General features: G+C 40.5%; 2 protein-coding genes across 2 annotated transcripts in view; both read right to left on the reverse strand.

Annotated features, from left to right (window-relative positions):
* Positions 1-445: 445 nt before the first annotated feature.
* LOC115026603 (CAVP-target protein-like) lies at positions 446-4093 on the reverse strand. Its single transcript, XM_029459476.1, is given in 5 exon segments — positions 446-1259; positions 1480-1643; positions 2180-2232; positions 2235-2491; positions 3820-4093. Coding segments are annotated over 5 exon segments (828 nt in total). The 5' UTR covers positions 3927-4093; the 3' UTR covers positions 446-1012.
* An 836-nt stretch (positions 4094-4929) lies between these two features.
* Positions 4930-19945, reverse strand: part of spegb (striated muscle enriched protein kinase b) — a 37597-nt gene continuing 22581 nt past the window's right edge. Inside the window, 24 exon segments of the mRNA XM_029458609.1 lie at positions 4930-8309; positions 8482-8631; positions 8834-8909; positions 9175-9398; positions 9512-9751; positions 10723-11677; positions 12001-12165; positions 12592-12714; positions 12875-13042; positions 13141-13257; positions 13666-13759; positions 13761-13816; positions 13941-16683; positions 16796-16864; positions 16997-17039; positions 17765-17917; positions 18061-18087; positions 18170-18342; positions 18522-18599; positions 18740-18797; positions 19049-19179; positions 19181-19250; positions 19455-19551; positions 19703-19871. Coding sequence (XP_029314469.1) covers positions 8054-8309; positions 8482-8631; positions 8834-8909; positions 9175-9398; positions 9512-9751; positions 10723-11677; positions 12001-12165; positions 12592-12714; positions 12875-13042; positions 13141-13257; positions 13666-13759; positions 13761-13816; positions 13941-16683; positions 16796-16864; positions 16997-17039; positions 17765-17917; positions 18061-18087; positions 18170-18342; positions 18522-18599; positions 18740-18797; positions 19049-19179; positions 19181-19250; positions 19455-19551; positions 19703-19871 — 6435 coding nt within the window. The 3' untranslated portion in view covers positions 4930-8053.

A 19945-nucleotide genomic window follows, 5' to 3' on the forward strand; every position in this document is an offset into this window, starting at 1 on the left:
AGCCTTGAAACCGACCGAGAGAAAGAGGAAGTTAGGGACAGTCTTTAAAGTGCCCACACCTTGGATCATAGTCAGCCTCCTCTTTGAGACAAATCTCCAGAAAGATCCTCTCCCATGTAAACAAGGATGATCTTTAAAACATAAGCTATAGCTGCTATTGTTGTGATGAAGGAGATAAATACATTCGTACTTCAGAGGACTAGGCTAGTATTTGTTCTACCTTTATTTAACCAGAAAAAGAAGGTATGTTGCATTAACAAAATTACTTTTAATAGGGAATGGGAAATTGTCCTTAAAAAAAGAAGGAAAACAAATTAAAATTAACTTAGGTATTTCAAGATTATGAAAAAAAAAATGGGGAGTAAAAAGGTTAAATAAAAATATGCTACACAAATCTTTTTCATTTTCTCTAACCTGTTTTTTATGTTGTATAGTTTGGGAACATTGGAGGTACGTGTATAGGTAAACTGGTCCACTGTGTGTAACCTCCGTAACTATTCTGCTAAATCTCAAACAATCACCACAAACACAGCTGAGTGTAAAACCTCATGTATTATAACTAGCAGCTGTAATCAGAGCTAGATGCTGCTGGCAAAATACAAAATAATTTGTTATCCACAAGAATTTTAATTGTTTGTATTCTAATGAGTGTTGATAATTATTCCATTAAGAAGATTTTAAGGCTTAAAGAGAAATATGTTTTGGGGCATTTTTGCTTGACTTGTGTCTCAGCTTCTTACAGCTGTGGTTTACTCAGCCCATAAAAACAACACTATGGATGCTATCTTAAACACATCACTCACATGTAACCCTCTTATCTTAAATGTCAAGATGGTTAATAGGTGCTGTATATATTATCATAATAAAATGTTGTGTTTTTCTTTATGAATCTCTACTCTTCCCCCCATTTCTATCTGAAACAAATTTTGCACTTTTAAATACTCTTGCTATACAAACGCTTTATCCTGTCATGTGGATAATTAAAAAACACTCAAAGTATTTACTTTTTATATCATGGGTATGATTGCATATACAGTACATCTTGGTGCATCAATACAGTATCGTGGGTTGCACTATAAGAGCTCATTACATTAGCATTGGTGTAGCTGAGAGGTTGCATCAGAGGATGTCGACGCGAAGCGAAGGACTGGTCTGTTCCCAGGATGTTCTGCACAAACACCTCATACTTGCCAGCATCAGACATCTTTGCATTTTTGATTGTCAAGATTATGTTGGTGTCTCCAATCTCGAAGAAGACCCTGAAAGACAATTGTAGAATCTTTATTATCACTATTTATTATATAGAATTTGAATCTCAATCACTTAATTTGCTATACAGTTATTGGATGGTATGTGTCCTGGTGGAAATAGTTCACACACAATGCCCTTTCTACATGTACACATCCCGAGAAAGCATTGTAAACATATAGATAGATAATAATACAGCATTCCTGTCATTGAATGTCTAAGAGAGCCTACCTGTCGTCTTCTTCAATGTCATCTCCATCTTTGAGCCAGGCAACATCTGGAGGAGGCTCCCCACTTATTTCAGCCTTGAGCTCCACTGTAGTCCCTCTCTTGGCCTTCGTGTTGTCTGGGCCTTCAGAAACCTTTGCAGGGACTTGGAAAGCATGATGCAAAGGCTCCGTCAGCCACATGATTTGTTGAAGATCACAAGTATTAGTATTGGATATTGCCTCAATTGTTAGGAGTGTGTTAATCGCGATAAGCAGAAGGTGGCCCAAATTCTCGAGTTTGAAAACCATTATATCATCGCAGAAGGAGACGATCTAACAAGATGACGTGATTTAAAGAGCATTGGTTGAACCTCAATCAGTGAAAAACAATGTAGACTTTTATGCGCAAATTGAAAATGCTCATAAAAGAGGTGGATGGAAACGTACCTATAGTGATCTCTCATTCACTTTCTTGCTAAGAGTTAGATGAGCTAATTGATACCACTCTCATATCTTTCCTGTAAACATAAGTCTATACCCAGCAGCTGGTTAGCTTAGCTTAAAATACAATTTAAGAATAGTAAAAAACCTCTAGCTGCACTCTGTCCAAAGGTAGCAAAAGCTGTTTAAGTTCTGATTCCTCCAAGCATGTTAAATGAAGAAAACTTAGTTTTATGCCTCACTGTAAAGTATAAAAAGAACAAATTCCAGCTAACGCTAACAGTCTATTCCACTAGAATACAGGCAGATCCATATGTCTGTCCAAATGGATTTTAATAGAAACAGTGCATTTTCCCAGATCAGCCAGAACCCCAGCTCGTATCACAAGCGCCACAAAATCCGGGTCTTCAAAAACATAGCGGTACTTGGGACCATCTTTCAGCTCTTTGCCATCCTTGCACCAGATGATGAAAGGATCTGGGAAAGTGTTAACTCTGCACTCCAGCTTTGCAGCACTGCCCTCAACAAGAACCACATCTTTGAGCTCCTGCAGGATCTTGGGAGGGCCTTTCTCCCGCAGCTCTTTACGCAACCTATTTCAGAAGCACAGTAATATAACAATTTACTACTACACAAGCATTTTATACAGAAATGGGGTCAGTATGCTTCAAACTAATTATATACGAAGATCCTTAGGGACAAGAACATATCTGTCCTACATGGCCACACTTGAAGGCAAGTTAAAAAGCCTGCTGTCATACAGGATGTTATAATATGGTATAGTGTCTGTGTGTGTGTCTGTGTGTGTGTGTGTGTGTGTGTGTGTGTGTGTATCTGAGTTCCGATTATCTCTCCAACCCTGGGACCAATCTATTTCACCCTTGGCGTGTGTGTTGCTGAGGACCCGAGGGAGTGCAGTGCCACACTTTAAGTTATTTAGAACAGCGGTTCTGTAGAAAACTGCGGTAATCCAGTCCGCCCTGACGGACTTTGGTTAGTGCCTGCACTAAGCGGTAAAAGTGAAAATAGAAATGCATCAATATCCACACAGTGGGCACCACGTCTCTGAATGTTTTTGTTTTTTTAAATCACGCGGCTATCTGTGCCATTACGTTACTGGTGATAGAAATTGGGATGTGTGTGTGTGTGTGTTAACCACGTTGCACGCTTATCCGCACCGTTACGCTACAGGTCCCTGGAGCGACCAAAAAGGTTCACCGCCCTTTAAATGAAGACGTCTCTATGTGTCGGTTCGTCTGAACGTAGACTTTCTTCCAAAGCTTTAATGGGGCTTTGACTTTATTTAGGCCATAAAATGTTCATGGCAGCTTTTGCACCCATGAGACTGTACCGTTGCTACTGTAGACGCGTGCATAGACTCACTTCAAAACCATCATCCCGAACGGGCACTGCACTATTAGTTTAAATGGGGATAACCGCGTACGTTTGTTACGTAACTTACATACCTGGTGATAGTTAGTGACATAAGTTGCGTAACAAAAGTACATTAAAATAAGTCAATGTTGACTTCACACAGTCCTGTGGTTTTGGACTCGTCCATCCACCCCAACCTCCTCTCTATGTGGACTTTGTCCTTACTCTTGATCAGCTGTCATGGATCAGGATTACGTGAGTTACATTCACTTTAAAGTGCATTACTTTTCGTAAGTATAAGTGCGAACAGTGAATGACAACAGCCTGCTTCTCTCAAAAACATTCATTGTGTTGTTCAACTCAGTTATACACACAACAGATGTAGTTGTGTAAAAAATAAAGAAAAACAATTGTCTGACTTAGTGTGAGGTCCAACAATCACTTTGTTTGAAGTCTACTGACACTTTGCATGATAATGATGATTTAAACTCTGCTCAAAAGACAATTGAATGGCAATGATGCTAACAGATATTAGATATTTTTGTACCTGTGGCCGGGATACGAGGCTTGGATTCTTATGGCAGCCTCCTGGACCTGAGGATCGCTGATGTTCAGAGTCCACCCGGGTGGGGGTGCAGCCTTTACTTTGGACATCTGCAGTGGAGTCAGAGCAGGTTAGCACTACAAGGAACCTGGACATGAATTAAAAAGCTATTTAATACCCATTTGGCCTTTTCACAGCAGAAACTTTGGCATAAAATGTGTCATAGCAGAAGAAGCACAGGTGTTACCAATAACATTAACGATAGCTCAGTGTCCAGTAATACATGGCGGTGTGACAGTGAGCATGCACAACAACAGGACCCTGAAATTGAAGCAGCTAAATGGAATTCATACACCATTTATTTATTTATATATTTATTGTAAATGAATGCATTACCTTAATAACTAGAGCTGCAGATTAATTGATAAGTTGGCAACGATTAAATTCATTTCAAAGTATTTTGATAATCGATTAATTAAAATTGTCTGATTCCAGCTTCTGAAATGTGAATATTTTCTGGTTTCTTTACTCCTCTATCTTTGACTTGTGGACAAAACAATATACTTGAGAACGTCATCTTGGGCTTTGGGAAACTCTGATCTACATTTTTCAGCATTTTATAGACCAAACAACTAATCGATGAATCAAGAAAATAATTGTTATTTGCAAACCTATTGACAATCATTTCTTTCATTTACAACCTAATGTCACATTTCTTACCTTGTAGAACCTCTCGAAGCTGCACTCTCCTTCAGATCCACTCAAGAGTCAGCAAACACCAAAACACTATATCTGGAGGTCCTCAAGGATCGATAAGAACAACTCATCACACAGACCTTCCTTTCCCTTCTTTGGATATTAGGAAATACTCAGTATGACGAGAGAAATACTTTCCTGTCCTTATAAAGCCTTCATATGAAATACTCCTGAGAATTTGGAGCAGTTAATAGTTCTGTTTGAGGTTGAAATGTGTCGTCCCTGGTGAGAATAAACACATAATTGTTGGTCGTCAGGGTCATGTGGTGGGAGTGGCCTCAGCCTGGACTGAGAACATTCTATTATTATAATCACTTTTAAAATATTGCAAATGTTCAAGAATGACAAACAAATTGCTACATTGTATTCATCTTTTTTTTTTTGTCACATTTCCTTTATTGTTCATAGCCTTAACAGCTGTCATGCCTTTTCCATGCCAGATTCAGAAAGGTCACAAAATAAAAAGCAGCAGCTATAACAAACACAGTCACTCAATAAATAAACAAATTGCGAAACACACACAAAGCAGTCACATTCATATAATCAAAATAAAGAACTTGTCATTCATGTAACAAACTATTTTCTCTGTGGGTCTAATATCCATCACGAGGCACTGCAACACATTCCACAAAATACGGCATAGGATACAAAATGTGGAGCATTCAATATCTTTTTTTTTAAAACCCTGTTGTCTGCTTAAAAATAGTTGTTTTTTCATTTTATATGATTAAAGAGCGTAATATATTGCACATTTGACGTTATATTGACGTTAAGAATTGAATTGTCATGCTGATCTTGCATGTTTTCATTCAGGTTTCACTCCGCCTGTGATTATCTTGTACTCTGCATAGGAAAATGACAAAGAGCTGCAGAAAAGGGCAGTATTAAATTAGCAATAGCATTAGATATATATGGAACAAGTAAAATAATTTCATAGAATCACCAACAGTCTCTGTCAGTCAATACACAGATTAAAACAACTTGTGAATTTACTGAATGTATGACTCCGCTTTACGTAATATCGTCCTAAAACACTTAACCGTGTCCGACTGTGAGTCCTTGATTCTTTCTTTAAAATGAATCCAATCTGTCACAGAAATTACATTTTGTATGTTAAGTGTCCAAATCTGTACTTTATATCAACACACGCGACAGCAAAGTGATCAAAAATCTGACATTTGTGCAAATGTTTCACATGCTGGTCTTAAAACTGAGGCAAAGCAGTATGAAAGAAACAATACCACTTGGTGATTTAGTTACCAGAAAGAATATCACTGATTTATGATCAATGCAATGTTAAAGCAAATGTGCTGGTACAGATGCCCGGGGATAGACTTCCAGAACAAATACTTAAGACAAACCATCTTTGGACAAAAGGGGATATTAGGCATTTCACAATATATTTTGAAACAGACATTAAACACCAATATGTCACCGAGTCATATTCCACTTTCAATCCAACCAAAGGACAAATGTCAGCTCGTGCCTAATTGCAGTCTTCAATATTGTCCCTGAAGAGAAAAGGTTACGTGCTTTAAGGGACTAAAACCAGAGGTCAAATTGAACAATTCTGTAATGTAGTCATCCTCTCATTTACATCCTCTTGATGATGACTTGCCTTTTTAAAACGTTATTTTATGTATTTATTAAGAGGTACAGACCTCAGATACTCCATGTATGGAGTACGGAATAAGAGCTGGTGTCTCTTACGAATTATTTTAATATTTCCTAAAGCTGTATGGATTGTCTAAGACTTTAACACTTCCCTGTACAGTCTGTAGGGGCTGCATTTATAGAATTTATGTTTTGATCACTGTTTTCTGTGACTTGTAGGCTTGTATGGGCTGGAAACCAAAAAGGTGTATGAGGGAATAAATTAAAAATAATCATTTATTTTTCAATTATAACCAATATCTAATTTAGCTTTATTTATAAAAAAACAAAAAATAAATATATATTTTTTTAAAGCAGGAGCTGTTAGCAATTGAGGATTACAGCTAAAATAAAATCTAATACACTCAAAAATATCTTAATAAACATCCTTTCTAAACAAATTGGAGAGGCTATTTTTTATGCTGACTAATGCTAACTGGTTAAGGGCACTTGGAGGCACCCCAGTATCACCAATGGGTTTCTAAAGTGATTCACTTTACCACTAACCCCCCTGAATAATCTTTATAATAATAATAATAATAATAATAATAATAATAATAATAATAATAATAATAATGATCTTGTATCTCAGGCAAAGTGCTGTATGCACAGCCTCAGAATACATTGGCTGACTGTCTCAGCAACTTAATTTATAAACTTTATTTTAGTAAACTCAGAGCCGAGTGTAAATGTAACTAATCACGCTGGATCCTTTACACTGGGCCGAGTGAAGGAGGTGAGTGGAACTGGAAGCCAATGTTCTCCTTGTTAGCTTGTGTGGTGAAGGAGACGTGCCTGCCAAGAGCCGACACAGAGACAGCCACTGTCACTGTGCTGTACATATTATCACTTGATGCAAAAATGATAATCTAATAACAAATTCCAAAATAAAATGTAGATTTCAAATGATCAAATTATTACTATATTAAGTAACATAAGGGAAAAATGTTGTGCTCATTATAAGAGTAATTTTCTAATAGCCCTTGTAGAGAATCATCCAATGTATCCTCTGATCTCAATATACACTTTACAACTGCTGGAACTGCTACAATCTTGACAATCATTGAGATGCTACAGCAGTATAAAAACTTAGCACGAATAACACTGCTTTAAGGATTAAAGTTAGATTGAGTTTATGGAGAGCAACATTAAGCATTCCTGGCTGTCCTTAAACATGGACACAGAATTGACATCATTGAATGAAGTTCTGGTCAGGAAACATTTGAATATGAGATTAATAGTTCAGATATAACGGAGGTGCTGCTGTGGAAAAGGCATTAAATGTTTTAGCACTCTTTGCTTTGAAAAGTATTCAATATTTTGGAATTGTGTGAATAACTTGCACTTAAATGTTTTTAACATCAAAACTATTACAGCAATGTTAGGCCTTCCATGGTGGGTCACTACGATGTATTAGTATACATTCCCTCTAGTAGAGTTGACAGTAAGAAAGGAAGTAATTTATCCAAAATGTATGCAAAGTTACAAACCTTGAGGTACTAGCTTGAAGACAACATCCTGCCTTGCATGACCAAGGTCCACCATATAAAAACTACTGTCAGGCTCTTGTAACTTTGTAAGAGTTCCCTTAAGTGTGAAAGCATTCTTTTAGATTCACAAAAGAAAAAGAAGTGACGTCTCTGTAGATCACAGCTACTGCTGGTTTCTTCAGTTTTCTTTTTTTCTTCCGACCAAGTTCAACGACTCAAACGTTCAACGACTCAAACCTGAAGGGACCGTCCCACCCCACGGCCCAAAGTCTCGTCTCGCTCTGAGGATGTTCCCCTTCCCCGTAAAGTCCCAACATCCGGTGTTTGGACGCCTGTTCTCAGTGGGTGACAGGTGTGGAGGGTGAAGTTGGCACATTTGGCGTGACGGGGCTGGTGGGGGTTTGTGGCGAGCTTTGGTAGGACCGCAGGAGGACTTTGTGCTTAGTGGCCACCGCCTCTCGCCTGCGCTGCTGGTCGGCCAAGAATTCCTTGAGACGGGTAGTTGTGAAGGTGAGAGTCTGCCTGCGGAGGCGCATCAGGTAGGCATCTTGAAGCCAGGAGTTATTGAAGCAGTCTTTAATGGAGGGACGGGCCCTGTGGAAGACCAGACAGTGAGGATCCAAATATTCAGAGATTTAAATACAACAAAATATTGTGCCGCATGCAGTATTTTGTGAAAAAGGTGATACAAAATTAGGTTTTAGCAATAAATGGTAGAACTTCTGTACAATATGGGATCTACAAAAGGGAGTCATGTTCAGCTTACCAAGGGTAGCTACAGAGGATCTTTTTAAGAAACAGAGAGGCACTTTGGGACACATTCTGGTAGAGTTTAGAGAGGTCAAACTTTGCCGCCTGGATCCTGGATTCAGTCTCCTGAGGATCATTTTCAATGAAAGGCGACTTTCCACTCAACCTGGAAAATCCGGGGTAAAGTGTTGACAGTCACAAAACAGCGTAGATCCCTCAAAACACGTCAACAATGCACAATAAAAAGAACTGAGATCTGAAATGCAAATTTTCAATCATAAGCCTCATTTCACATAAAGAACACATTACACACTACATTTCTATTTAAAGAAGGCTTGCTAGGTGGAAGCTGTGAAAGCAGGACTCACATGATGAAAGTCAGTACGCCCACGCTCCAGATGTCAGCTGGAGGACCCACAACATCCCCCTTCAACATCTCTGGAGCTGCAAAGAGAAGACAGCCTTCATTATTTTACACATTACTTTAATTAATCTTTGTAGCACACAAACTACAGTTTATAATGTATTGCTTTAGATTCTGTGTATGTAATTACTTAAAAGTGTGATTGCTTTAAACACTCCTGTGTTTTCATAGATCGTGCACGCCCACTGACAAAACAGTTGCATAAAACTTACACATCAACTGTAATTACAGAACATCTGCATCAATGTTTCATTCCCAGTGGTCTGTGTGAAGCAAGGCTCTTACACATATACTCCAGAGTTCCAATAGGAGGGCTGAACTGCTTGAGGAAGAGAGGGTTGTAATTCTGAGCGCTGCCAAAGTCAATGATCTTGATGACGTTCATGTAGGTGATGATGACGTTCTCCGGCTTGATGTCCAGGTGGAGGATGCGTCGGGTGTGGAGGTAATCCAGACCCTGGAGGATCTGCACAATATATGTGACCACGTCATCCTCTGAGTAACGGAACCTGAAAAACACCAGAAAACTGCTTTTTTAGAGGGAGAATAGGCGGTTGCTTATTGATGCATTTCTAAATAAATTCTGCTCATCCCGTATAAATGCACAGCTGTTTGGCCTTACCTGTCTATGAGGCTGAAGAGCAGCTCCTTCCCACTGCAGTACTCGGAGATAAGCACCAGGTAGCGCGGTGTGACGTAAGCTTCATGCAGAGCCATGATCCTGTCATGATGGAGTGACTTGAGGATGTCGTATTCCTGCAGCACCGTCTGCTTGTTGTCTGCCTCATATGGAACAATCTTCGCCATAAAGAGGTTGCCTGTGGCGTTTTCCCGGCACTCACGGATCACACCAAACCGACCCCTGTGTGATAAAGAATAAGTCAAACTCTTTATGTCCAGCAGGCAAATAGAGCTCAGAGAGATTTTTGTACAGCGACTAATCCCAAACCTGACATCGATGCCATTTTTGGTTTGTGGTCAAAAACTCCAAAATGAAAGACATTCATAAATCAAACATTTTTAAAGTTTGTCCTCTACACTTTTTAATTGTATTTATTTATAAAGCCTCACTTAGATTTCTTTACTTATTGACAGTGGATATTTACTTAAGTAAAAGTACTAATATCACGCTATGAAAATACTAAACTACAAGATACTGCATTCAACAGTCAGTATTCTCAACTAAATGTTCCCTTTCAGTGTTTTACTATTTTACTGTATTATGTATTTGGATTAATATTACTGCTATATTAATGTGTATGTTGCTGTAGATCAAGGGTGCCCACACGTTTTGGGCTTGTGAGCTACTTTTGAAATGTCCAGGTGCAAGTGATCTACCTGTAGCGTTGGGGGAATATATATGTATATTCTTTTTAATGGTGCGCGATCTACCCACACTCCACTCGACCTTTTGGGCACCCCTGCTGTAGATGTTTAAGGTTGTTCTAATGTTACCCCCTTTATATACTGTTGGGTAGCTTAATCTACAGCATAAATCATATTCTATAAGATCATCATATATTTGTAGCGTTGTCTCGGCCCTGTGAGAACCATGTATCTCTGAAAGCTTTCATGAGCTTTCCTGTACTGTGTTATTGGCCACTGGGAGGCAGTGTAAACAAAACACTGACATATTATTAGTATTAACTTAAAAGGTGGAAATGCAATTGTGTTAGCAAACAGTTGCCTATTTACCCAGCTTTAAAATATTTAAGTAGATGTATCTTGTTTTCAAGGTAATGTTTGTACTTTTCATGATATATTTGATATTTGAATAAGTTTTGCTAAAATAGTTTTTTTATATTTAAGTCAGGTTCCATCAGTAGTCATTACCTTGCTTTCTCATCCATGAAGGTATAAGGCTTCTGTGGAACTCCCTGGCGCAGAGATCCCTCTCCAGGCTTTCCCAATGGTGTCCTGCGCCCCGTAGGTGTGGCCCGTCCTGAGGGTGTAACCCGTCCTGATGGGGTACTCCAGCCGTCCCCTCCCTGCAGCAGTGGTGTCAAACTCTGCACCACCACCACAGGCGGTGAGACCTTCACGGGTAGTGATAGGGTTACGGGCAGTGAGACCTTCACGGGTAGTGATAGGGTTACAGGCGGTGAGACCGTTACAGGCGGTGAGACCTTTACAGGTGGTGAGACCATCACGGACGGGAAGACCTTCACGGGCGGAGAGACCTTCACAGGGGGGGAGACAGTCACGGGTTGTGGGACAGTCACAGGGGTGACTGAAATGGTGGTGGTTGTCGGGATGGAACTAGATTGAGAAGGGGAAGTAACGCGCGCGGTTGCAGCTGGCACATACATGGGCACAGATGAAATAGGTTTCCCGATGGAAGGTGCAGGTGGTGGTACAGGAGAAGGGGGCTTTCTGGTTATGGGTGGGACAGGACTCCGAGGCTTGGGTGGGACAACAGGGGGAGGCGCCAATTTGATTTGGGGTTTGCTCACACTGATGCTAAGGGTGCTCTTGGCTTTGGCAGCCGTGGCTTGAACCACTGTGGTAGTCTGAACGGGAGCCTGTTGGGAGGGAGCTGTACTAACGGGCGGAGTAACAGCAGGACGGCCAGCATCAACCTGCACAGTGGGTTTGATGGTTACTGGAGAAGCAGATTGAGCCACAGATGGAATGGGAGCTGAAGTTGAGGGAGGTGTTACTGTGGTGGATTTACTAGGAGCCGGTTTAATGGGAGGAACTTTCATGGAAGACATCATCACCACAGGAGGAGGAGAAGTTGTTGCAGGGACAGTCTTGACCACCACAGTAGCACTGGATTTAGCTGGTTCTAATGAAAGATGAGCAGAGAGAGGACACTCCTCAAAGACTTGATTTGATATATGATAAGATCAACACGTTCAAAGTGATGATCTACAACTAAGACGTCATTTTCACTATCCAATGAGGTTGAAAAATATCATCAACATACACATACAAACCTATAATGAGTTGAGCAAAACAAAAACTATACTTAAACACAAAACTGTAAGCCTTTCAGAATATGTAATTTATGTAGGACATACATAAATTATTACATTGGAAGCAACTTAATGTTTATTTGGCTGCCTTAACTTGAATAAACACAAAGAGTTTCTTAGAGATAATACATACCTGAAGCATCCAGGCTAACTACTTCTGAGAGGTTGCTGTAGGGGCCCTGCCCAGCTTTATTTACACATGCCGCCCTGAACCTGAAGGCGCCCCCTGCTGGCAAGTCAACCACATGGCAATAACAGTCTGCCACACCTGTAGCCACGATCAGCCAGTTAGTCTCACCTGGGGAGTAAAAATAAGATCAGTGTGTCCATGTTGGTTCAAGAGACAGTTTATAGCAGTATTACATCAAATACACACGCAAATACCTTGTTGTGCTACTTAAAGTATTGATATCGTACATTAGAGCAGTGGTTTTCAAATTTTCCATGGCCAAGACACACCAAAGACCAAGCCAAAATCTCATGGCACACCTGTATTCATATCCGTGCGAGGGGGTGGGGGGGCTCTGCTCTACATTGCAGGCACAGCATGGCACATTATTTGCAATAACTAAATAATGTGTTTTTGGACTAATTACGTGAAATTGGATAATTTCCCACGGCACACATGACAAACATATAGTTCACTTCAACTACTTTGAATCTGTCAATAATCATTTGTCTAAAAAGGGAATAAAACATTAAATCATTGTTAGTAGACACTGACCCTCAGCTCTCCTCTCCAGAGAGTATGTGCAGGGGGCCATTGTGTCAGAGGGCCTCCACAGTACCAGGGCTGTGTTGTTGTACTTCTGAGGTATTTCAGGGGTCCCTGGACGATTAGGCAGGCCTGTAAAAACAGATGTATTGTCATTATGTACTGTACATATCGCACAGTACAGTTCTTTCCAGGCTCTTTGTTGTGTATCCAGTAGACTATAGCAGTACATATTACTGTATTTATTAATTTATAGTAATATAATAAATGTGATGTATGTCTGAGTTCTTACGAGCAAGAGATATTGTGCAAGAGCTGGACATTGAAGCCAGGGGGTTTGTAGCAACACATTCATAGACTCCCGCATCCTTTTTGGTGGTCTGCATGATCATCAGTAGCTGCCGTCCATCGGGGCAGGCGATCAAATTCATTCTGGTATCAATCTCCAGGGGCTTCTTATCTGAGGAAACATCCAAAATTGATTGAAGTGATTTTGACCATCCATCTGTGAGACCATCACTGAGGTAACACTGCCTCATTTACATCAGAGATCCTTACCTTTCATCCAGGTGATGTGTGGGTGGGGGCTGCCTGCTGGCAGACAGCTGAGTGTGACTGGGTCCCCCTCCAGTAGGACATGATCTCTCAGCTTGATGTGGAATACTGGAGGGAAATCTGGGAACAAAAGACATTACACCACTTAAATATCCATACTATATATTGATAGGTATAATTAAAAGTTATGATTTTCTGTACCCAGTAATGGTTAAGGCCAACAACACTGGAACTACTGTGCAAATTCTGGCCTAGGATCAGCTAGGACCCTTTGTCTTTGTGTTCCTCCCACAAATTATCCCAGTTAATTTGTGTTAAATGCTATGTGATCACTGATGTTCACACACACTGATCACTTACTGCCTCTAGCCTTATATTTGATAGACAGATACGATAGTGGTCATCTTATCTAACTTTCGGGAAGAATGTGATAAAGCGCATCTCCCAAAATGCTAAACTATTGCCTGCTACCTTACCCTTGATACAGTGCAATCACAATCTATTCATGCACACTCTTGGGTAACTTACCAGAGGCAAGTTTGGAGTATTGGCGTGTACGTAGGGAACTATTTTCTCTGGAGATTGCTGTTGGTATGTCAGGCTGTGATACTGTCTTGTCTCGCCTTCCCTCTGGTTAGGCCCCATCGATCCCAGCGGGATCTGCGCTCACCTTCCGCAACTTTACAAGAAAAAGCAGTCCATAAATCAATCATCATGTATTTAAGAAAGTGCAATTAATAGTACTCTATCGTTAAACGTGGAGTAACATTTTCAATAAGATGTATTAAGTAATTGCTTCATACCCTTTGATGTTTCTGACTTTAGGCTGGCCATAGAGTCTAGAGACTCTGATGAGGCACCATTACTGGCCTGAGATGCCAGTTGGTTCTGAGGAACACTGGCGACCTTCGGAGCTCGGCTCTCTGATGTTGCACGACGAAGCATGGAAAGAATGGGTGTCCTCTTGGTTTCCTTGTCCTCTGATGCTTTCCTTTCCTCGGAGTAACTGCGAATTCTTGTGGAGATCCCAGCCACCGTTGATTCAATCTTTCTGCGCATTGCCAAGACCGGTGATTCATTAGGTTTCTTAAGCTCCTTTTCATCGTGTTCCACCAACGCATTACCTTCACTATCCATGCGTGTCATCTCCACTTCCTTCTTTTCCTGTGACCCTCTTCGGCCGAGAGTCCAAGAAAGCCTACGTCTTGAAGAAACAGAATCTTCTTCTTTGGCCGCTTCGTCCTTGCGCTCAGTTGACGGAGCTCTCTTCAGTCGCATAGAGAGCCTTCTCATGAAGCCTTGGTCCTTTTGAGCTTCACGAAGGTCCTGGACTGACTTTGACTTCTCCTCAAGTCTCCTTGGTGCTAATTCCAATGGTGCACCAATTGGACCAGGTCTGTAAATCTCTTCGCTTGACTCTGAATCTGGTGACAGTGCTTGTGATTTTTCCTCATTCTTTGACCGTGACAGAAACTTTAGACTTCTTGAGAGTGAGGATTCACGTTTTTTGAAGCGGGCCTTAAAGACTTCTTCAGAAGTAATGTCCTCAAAGTCAACTCCTGTTGAGGTCTCATGTTGGGATGAGGAATGTGTGGTAGCCCTTGGTGGACTGGGTTCTTTTGTCATCATTTCTGGTGATGCTACCCTAGAGTATACAGCAGGGTGCTCAGTGGTTGACAATATGGCTGGCTTTGGTGGACCAGATAAAGCTGAGGACACGCTGGCAAGTAAAGATGTTGTTGCAAATGTTTCAGTTGTTATTGAGGATGACAAGGTGGCTGGAACAACCACAGGTGTAGACGGGCCCAGAGGTTGGTCATTGACAGGCTGAACTGCAGGGACCATGATGGTCTGCATAATACTTGCATATGCTGAAGTACTTCCATCTGAAAGAGTAACTCGAGCAGGAAGCGAGGGCGTTACATAAGTTGACACAACATTTGATGATGGATGGGAATATTCTTGTGTTGGTCTCACCATAACTGAGTTTGTGGTTATGATCATATCAGAAGATTTAGCAGCCAAGTTTACTTCCTCTTCTACATTTTCTTCAGAAATGTCTTCCTTTCCTCTAGTGTTTGATTCAGCAACACTGACAATTCCTTCCGCTTCTTCTTTCATAATCTCTTCTTTCTCGTTTTCTCCTTCTTCTTCGTCCATTTTCTCTTCTAGTTTAGAGCTTTGGACCACAAGAGGAGGTGTAGGAATTATGTGGCCCGTATACTCTGACTCAATCATTGGTTCTTCTGATATGCTCATGTCCTTCTCTGAGAAACCACTAGTGCTCGATCTCTCATCAAAATTACTATCTGAAGTCAGGCCTTCCATCTTTTCGTTCATAGTCTCATCAGGCTTTATCTCTTTCTCCATTAATGATTCCTCGCGTTCTGCATTGCATGGACTTTCCTGCACGACAGACTCTGGTATTGGGGGTTTTGGCGAAGGATCCCTGGGAGTCACTGGACGGGAGTCTAGTTTGATTTGCTCGGTAAGAGCTGACATAGATATAGCCTCCTTGAGCCTTCTCTCTTCTACCTGTGCCAAGGGAATTTCCAAGGGAGCTCCTGACCGGCGGTGTAAAGCTATGGGTTCTGAATCACCTTGACTGAAAGAAGCAGTTTTGCGCAAAATTTTGGGTTTGGGAACTTCCTCCATTGCAGAATCGCTGGATGCAGCTCTAATCAGTGGGGGTGGGCCTAAACGAGTAGTACGAGAGTAGCGATCTGTGGTTATTGCACGTTTTTCATCTCCCATTCCTAATGTTTCCAACAGAGGTCCTCTCAGTCCACTCATCTTTTTGTCCACAGAGCCACCACGAAGCAGCCGCTGTCTCATCATCTCCAGTTTAAGAGCGTAGTCTTCTTGACTCATATTGGCAGTTCCTGGGCTGGTGCTCCTCCTTGGTAGTTCCATAGAGACAGCTTTCTTGAGAACTCTCCTTCCATCCTCTTGGTTAACGTCTCCAGCTCCTTCCTCAGGTGTAATCCGGAGCAGCAATGCACTGTCGGCAGAGCCTCCACGTCTAAGCTCTCCTCTTTGTCGTCCACCCTCTGGTTTGTCGGACTCCATGCTTGAACCCCTTCGCAGGGGTTTTCTAGTCACCTGTGACTTTTGTGGCATTGCAGCGAGTGATTCTTCATCTGAAGAACCCCTATCATTGTCTTGTGGCAACCTTTTCTGCAGGCGGCCTTTACCTGTTGATTCGACCCCTTCTTTATCTATTTCTTTAGAGTCACACTCCATTGCCTCCTGGGCTTGAACAGTAGAACTAGACCATTTACTTGTTCCATCCTGCTTCCCTGTTTCCTGCTCATTGGTCTGGATGTCATTCAGTGACATCCTTGATCCAGAAAATTCCATGTTAAGTGGCATTGGAATAAATGGCAGTTCATCAATGTCTTCATTAGAATCTGAAGATGATGATGGCAAAGGTGAACCTTCTTTTAGGTGCCTGGGAACTGCAATGGAGATGTGGCTGGAGGAATCGTTCAGCAACTCAGGTATGGACCTCATGACCATTTTTGATTTATAGCTGATTAGTGAACGCTGTAAAAGAGGAAATATGATAAGAGTTTAGATGTGACCATTGAAATATTTATAGGCATTCTGCATGTAATGCAATATAGAAAAGCAGAAAAGGCAATAAAACATCTCTCACCTGCCATTTTCTGCGAGATACAAACTTCCTCAGGGCCTCTGTACTTATGGCCTTCCCCTTGCTAAGTATCTGTACAAACAATAGACATTACATGTAATAAAAACAAATGTAATGGAACCTTGCTCAGTATTGTAAAGTAGAAAGTAGACTGGAGAAAGACTTTTGTATGGTTAACACTGTAGTGTGAAGTATCACTCTTACCTTGAACCAGGGGTGTCGGAGACATCCTTGAGTATCAGGTCTCCTAGAGAAAGATTATGCCATATTTCAGTCTTCCAGGTTTATGCACATTTGTTCCATTATCTATCTTAGCTGTCTTAAATGAAAGAACGTATGAGAGTTGCAGACAGGGACAAGAGAATAAAAGAATATAAAATCCAAATCGTCATCTAATATGGAGGCAAAATCATTAACATGAACAACCTTTTAATTTTATTCACATGATAAGGAACAATTTCTCTACTCCGTTACAAAATGGAGAGGAAAATGTTTTGGTGAAAGCTCTGACATCTTACAAAATTGTTTCAACAGCTTTGATTTTTTATAAATGATATAAAAATATCTAAAACAGGCCACAAAAGACTGAGACTGATATTAAATTGACAAACTCCACACTTCACATCATCTTCTTATTGTTGTTGACATAAACTTGGTTTGTATTTGCATGTTTTTACAAATAATGTTAAGTTTATTGATACACTTTAAATAAGGACACTGTCATCCATCCAACCAAAACCAATCTGATTTCTCACCACTTCACTCTTTGTGATACACTGTGTGTTTACCTTTATAGGCTAGCATTACATCAGGATCAACTTAAAATATATCCTTTAATATCTCATGTATTATTCAGTATAACTCATTTCCTGAATGGCTTGTTGCACTAATACATTATATGTATAGATGTATTTTACACAACCATTTTACATAAAACAAATCTTGATGAAGAGACCCAGTAGTGTGACTCACAGCCTGTCTGCTACCAGCAGCTTTATGATGAACCCTTTAGACTCTCGGCAAAGGTCAGCAAACATGCTCTCCTCGAAGGCCACATTATAGTTCCTGATGTTCAGTACGGAGCTGCGGTCATTCTCTCCAGCAAATGGAGAAACTCCTGTCAGACTGTTAACAGAAACAAATGCTTACATTTAATGACAAGCCTACAGGTAGTCCTGAACAGGCAAACACGCCAAAAACTGACATTGATATTCAGCATCCTGTAATACATTTAATAATGAAGAAAATAATATAATACTTTTACTCACAACAGGTACGCAATAACTCCAATTGACCTATGAAAATAAACAAGAGAATCAGAAAAAGCTGGTGTGTTAAAGCAAAACAAACAAACTGTAAAATCAAGAGAGACTCTACCAGATGTCTGTTGCTTTAGACACAGGGGTCTGATTGACAATTTCCGGTGCAACAAATTCCGGTGTGCCATATTTGCAGTATTGAGCCTCATCCGGTGTGATCTGCACTGCGTTGCCGAAGTCACAGATTCGGATCTGATCGCCATGGGAGTCTGCCATGAGGATGTTATCAGGCTGAGGAAAAAAAAAAAAAAGTATTTCACCACGTTCTGCCATCAGAATACATTTTGTGTGATCATTTGCTAAAACAAAAACAAAAACTGCTCCAGTGCACTTAAAGATGAACTATAAAAATACATCTACAATTCAAAGGAAGACAGTGAAAGTGAGGGATAGTGAGGATCCATTAGTACCTTAATGTCCAGGTGTATGATGTTCTGATGATGAAGGTAGTCCATGCCCTCCAGAAGTTGTCTTATACATGAACGTATCTGGTGGGTAAAAAAGACAAACGTACCGCTATAGCTGTTTATTAGATAATTAAATTACATATATTTAATCATTACAATGAAATTGATACTGAAATGTTTAGTGTAAGATTAGCTGTGCAGTCATTAAACACAGGACTTACATCAGACTCCATTACTGTGGATTTCCTTGTAAATCTGTCAAGCAGCTCCTCATGGCATCTTTAAAGGTTAGTCAAGGCTTTTCTTGTCTGGGACTTTAGAGGCATTCTACAATAAACGCTAATTGTTTGTAATACATTTACAGTATGTATACATGTTTATTTCACTTAAAACAAGACACCATTTTTCATAAAAAGCTTAAAGCATACAGCTACATAAAGAAAAGTAAATGTGAAGAAAAATCTTTATTCATCTATAATTTTACTTACTTTCCAAGGCTACTTGTGTACTTAACTATACAATAAGGATACAGTTCAGTGATGATGATGACTGCATTCTTTTTCTCAAAGGCATCCTGAAAGTAAAGGACTCTCTCATGGTCCAGCTTGGAAAGCAGGTTCATCTCTCTCCGAGCGTACATCTTCTTCTTGGTTCGGGTGGAGAATAAACTTTGCAGCATACTCCATCTTGCCAACCTTCTGGGTCACACGTTTCACATAGGAAAATGCACCTCTGGAGGAAAAAAAATCAGGAGTGAAACTATTGAAGTCCGGAATAACTCAGAATGCGTTCAAAACTTCAAGATGGAGCATTGAGACACAAAGAAATTCTGCCTCATTTTGGACATTCAATAAAGTTCCAATGCAGACAGTGGTTGTCTACCATCATATTGCATCAAAGGACAGGATTTAAAATGTGGGCTTAAAAATGCCTTACCTTCCAATTTCTTTGTGAATGTCATAGTTGTCAGTCAGTCTGCGCATTTTCCTTAGAACAGTCTCCTCGTCGTCCAATGGATCCTTTTGACGTTTAGCTGCAGTAATGAGCAAGTTTTAATTAGAGAAAAGGGAACTCCAAATAATTACAAGATAACATCGTCAAGTTAGTTCCTTCACTTAGCTCCTTAACAGTGCCGTCAAGAGATTGTGAGATTATTTTATGGCTCTGATAGATAGACCTCTTACCTTCATGAATGGTGAGTTCAGCCTTACAGGACACAGATCCCGCCAAGTTTCGTGCAGTGCAGGTGTAAACCCCGGAGTCTTCTGGACGAGCGTTTAGGACCACCAGGGAACACTCATTATCATCGTACACAAATGTGTAATGACTGCTCTCCGACAGCAGGACATCATTCTGAAAATAGTTCTTCAAAGATTTAGAACAAGAAATGATCTGTTTTGGTAAATTTCCATTTTTCTAAACTACCC

Source organism: Cottoperca gobio, chromosome 21 (genome assembly GCF_900634415.1).
Source record: "Cottoperca gobio chromosome 21, fCotGob3.1, whole genome shotgun sequence".
Classification (NCBI taxonomy): Eukaryota; Metazoa; Chordata; class Actinopteri; order Perciformes; family Bovichtidae; genus Cottoperca; species Cottoperca gobio.